General features: G+C 43.9%; 1 protein-coding gene across 1 annotated transcript in view; it reads right to left on the bottom strand.

Moving 5' to 3' along the window:
- Nucleotides 1-3,305, bottom strand: part of ME3 (malic enzyme 3) — a 179,900-nt gene that overhangs the window by 7,232 nt on the left and 169,363 nt on the right. Inside the window, exons 9-11 of the mRNA XM_015600223.2 lie at nt 2,189-2,286; nt 1,818-1,931; nt 71-176 (exon numbers count right to left, since the gene is read on the bottom strand). Coding sequence (XP_015455709.1) covers nt 71-176; nt 1,818-1,931; nt 2,189-2,286 — 318 coding nt within the window. The remainder of the gene's footprint in view (nt 1-70; nt 177-1,817; nt 1,932-2,188; nt 2,287-3,305) is intronic.

Below are 3,305 nucleotides of genomic sequence, written 5' to 3' on the forward strand. Positions count from 1 at the left end.
AGCCTTCGTCTCCATCTGCAAGTTAAGAGGGTTAGCTGGACTGGGCAGTAGGCTGCCTCTCTTTTCCTACCTATGATGGCTGTGGGCTTCACCAGCCTCACCACCTCCTCCAAAGATTTCACTTCAGGATGGTCTTGGGCAAATATCTCCTTCTCATGGTTCAGGTTGCTCCTCCCCTGCGGGGACAGGAAGAACATGAAGCAGCTGCTGGTGGTGAGAACTGCTAGGCAGGGGCACGAATGCACCTGAGACTCCAAGAGCATTCCCTGCTAAGCCCTGTGCTTCGGTCTGTGCTATTAGAAGCCTTGGGGCCCTGTCTTCTCGAGCAGATTTCCTGGTAGAACTTAAGGATTTTTAGTGTGTGTGTATGTGTGTGTGTGTGTGGTGTTTATTTACTCTAAACCATATACGGAGAATCCATAAAGCCTTTCTTTGAGCTGTTGGAATCATGGACTCCTGGGCCAGAGCAGAAAAGCTCTAAGGAAATGCCTGAGTCTGACTAAGACTCTTAGCTCCATGGCATCCAGCACCCAGGTCCAGCTGAGGGATGAGGCCTGAGCCGCTTAGGGCCAGGGAGCTAATCTGAATACATTTTACAAGAGCCATTAACCTCCCTGTGAATACTAGTAGGCTGAGCTCCAGAACAGGCTTACAATGGCTGGCTGTGCCCAACCAGTTCCACATTCGTTCTTTTTCATCAAATAGAAGTTGGTGGACGACAGGCTGGTAAATGGGTACAAACATTTTTGATGACTCCTTTGGGTTAGCTAGCCTCATGAGAACCAGAGTGAAGACATTAGCTTTGAGAGATCTTTTCATAGCAGTGAGCTCATTGGGGTTAGTGAAAGGATGTTGAAAGATGGGTAAGAGAGAAGGAAGTGTGGCAGCCTTTACCTGTGCCTGGACTATGCTCTGGAATGACCTGGGGCGGGAAGAGAAATATCCAGGCCTCAGTTCCTTCCAGCAGCAATCTGGCTCTAAATGGAACACTAGGAAGGTCAGTTTGTGCTGAGGGGTCTCTGCTATTCTTGGTTGATGGCCCTACATACTTCCCTGTTCCTATCTCTGTTGTCTTTTTCATCTCTCACTGACATTCTATGTTAGTGAAATTCTGGGAATTAAAACATGGAGCTCTGAGTGAAGTCTTAAGAGAGGAGGTCATCCAATTGTGTCCCTTTCCATATTCCAGTCAGAAGCTCGACTGTTTCTCTCTCATTCATTCTTTCATTCATACCTCAAACATTATGCCCCTATCATATGCTAGACGTTGACATCAAGACTATATAGCCTAGTGGGAGGACAGACTAGTAAAGGCGATACTGCTCTACAATGTGGTAAATGCAATTTATGGAGGGGGAGGGCTATATAAGCATAGATGTAGGAAATTTAATTGAGACTTAGATGCTCAGAGAAAACCTTTGGAAGAGGAAATATTTGAGCTCAATTGGAAAAGGAGCATGGATGGGATTGAGGGTTGAGAATAGGCGTGTGGGAAAAGAGAAGGGCATTTGAGGCAGAGAAACAAAATGTACAACGCTATGGAAGAGAGAGCATGTTACTTTTAGACAACTATGATTTAGTATGGCTGGAGATTAGTGCAAGGCTGGTAGGGGCACACACACACACACACATTTGCATACATATTCAAAGCTTTTGGACAAGAGCAATTACGGCTACTGTGCAATGAGTCTTTTGTTTTGGAGGTTAGGGCACTGCCCTCCCTTTGCCCGAGCAGTTTTCCCCTTGGAGACCTTATCCTGTCCATTTCCAATAGCTGAAAGTATCAGGAAACCTCCAGGTCTCCAGACTGAGAGTACCTTGACAATGAGTCCCTTGGAGTCCACCATCCAGATCTTCCTTGTGGCCTCTCCCTTGGGTATGCCTTCTTTCTCTAGGGCCATGACAAGGAGGTGGGCAATGCCCATGGCTGCCTGGGAGGTACCATATGGCAGATGTTCAGACACAGGGCAAATAGCTACTCAGCATTTATCAGATGCTTCACCAAGATCCTTTCTCCTTCCACCCCTACTTCCAGGAGACCCAATTAAGTCCTTGCCTTGAGTCATCCAAATATTGGGGCCCAGGCAGCTACGATTATCAAAATGCACCTGTGCTTCTTCCTCTTCTCAGAATCCCAGGACACCACCCCTCCTTGAGGTCTCAGTATAGACCTCCTAACTGTACCTACCTCACCTGCACCTTGGAAAACAAACACATGATTGGAGAGCTTGTTCTTGGTGATTCTCAGAGCAGCCAGGATCCCTGCCACAGCAACGGAGGCTGTGCCTGCAACAGAATGGACTGAGATTAACCTCTGGCCACTGGGTCCCAACCCCCAAGAGAAGACCCTTGTCAGAGTTCCCCACACTTAGAACCTGTGGTGGAACAAGCTACTTTCCTTAGTCCTTTAGAAGTCAAGCTTATAAGCATGCAGGTTGTTAAGCAAATCCATGCCCTCTTTTGAAGGTAACTGTTATTTTGAGAAACAGCTCCTGGATTGTTACTTGACCCAGGGAGAGAAGATCAGAGAGTCAGGTGCTGCTACCACTATCATTTATAAGTGAAATGACAAGGACAAATATGATGGAATCTAAATGAAGAGAGCCTCATAGAAATTCTTTGTTTACTTCTCTCTAAGATCAGGAACAAGGCAAGGCTGTCCACTATCACCACTGTTATTCAATATAACATTGGAGGTCCTAGTGAGTGCAGTCAGACAAGAGAAAGATATAAAAGGCATCCAAATAGGAAATAAAGAAGTCAAACTGTCCCTATTTGTGGATGACATGATTCTCTATAGAAATCCTGAAAGACTCCACAAGAACACTACTAGAAACAATAAGCAAATATAGTAAAGTTTCTGGATACAAAATCAACATTCAAAAATCCATAGCGTTCCCATACTCTAATAACGAAATGTCAGAAAAAGAAGTGGAAAAAATAATTTCTTTAGCAATTGTAACAAAAAGAATAAAATACCTAGGAATAAATTTAATGAAACATGTGAAGAACCTATATAATGAAAACTATTAGACTCTATCAAAAGAAATCGAACATGATACAAAGAAATTGAAAGATATTCCGCGTTCTTGGATTGGAAGAATCAACATAGTTAAAATGACTGTATTACTAAAGCATTATACAGATTTAATGCAATCACCATCACAATCCCATCAGCATTTTTTAAAGAAATAGAACAAAAAAATCATCAGATTTGTATGAAAGCACAAAAGACCCTGAATTGCCAAAGCCATTCTGAGAAAAAAGAATGAGGCTGGAGGCATCACTCTGCCCGACTTCAAATT

Source organism: Pteropus alecto, unplaced genomic scaffold, assembly GCF_000325575.1.
Source record: "Pteropus alecto unplaced genomic scaffold, ASM32557v1 scaffold7, whole genome shotgun sequence".
In the NCBI taxonomy this organism is placed as follows: Eukaryota; Metazoa; Chordata; class Mammalia; order Chiroptera; family Pteropodidae; genus Pteropus; species Pteropus alecto.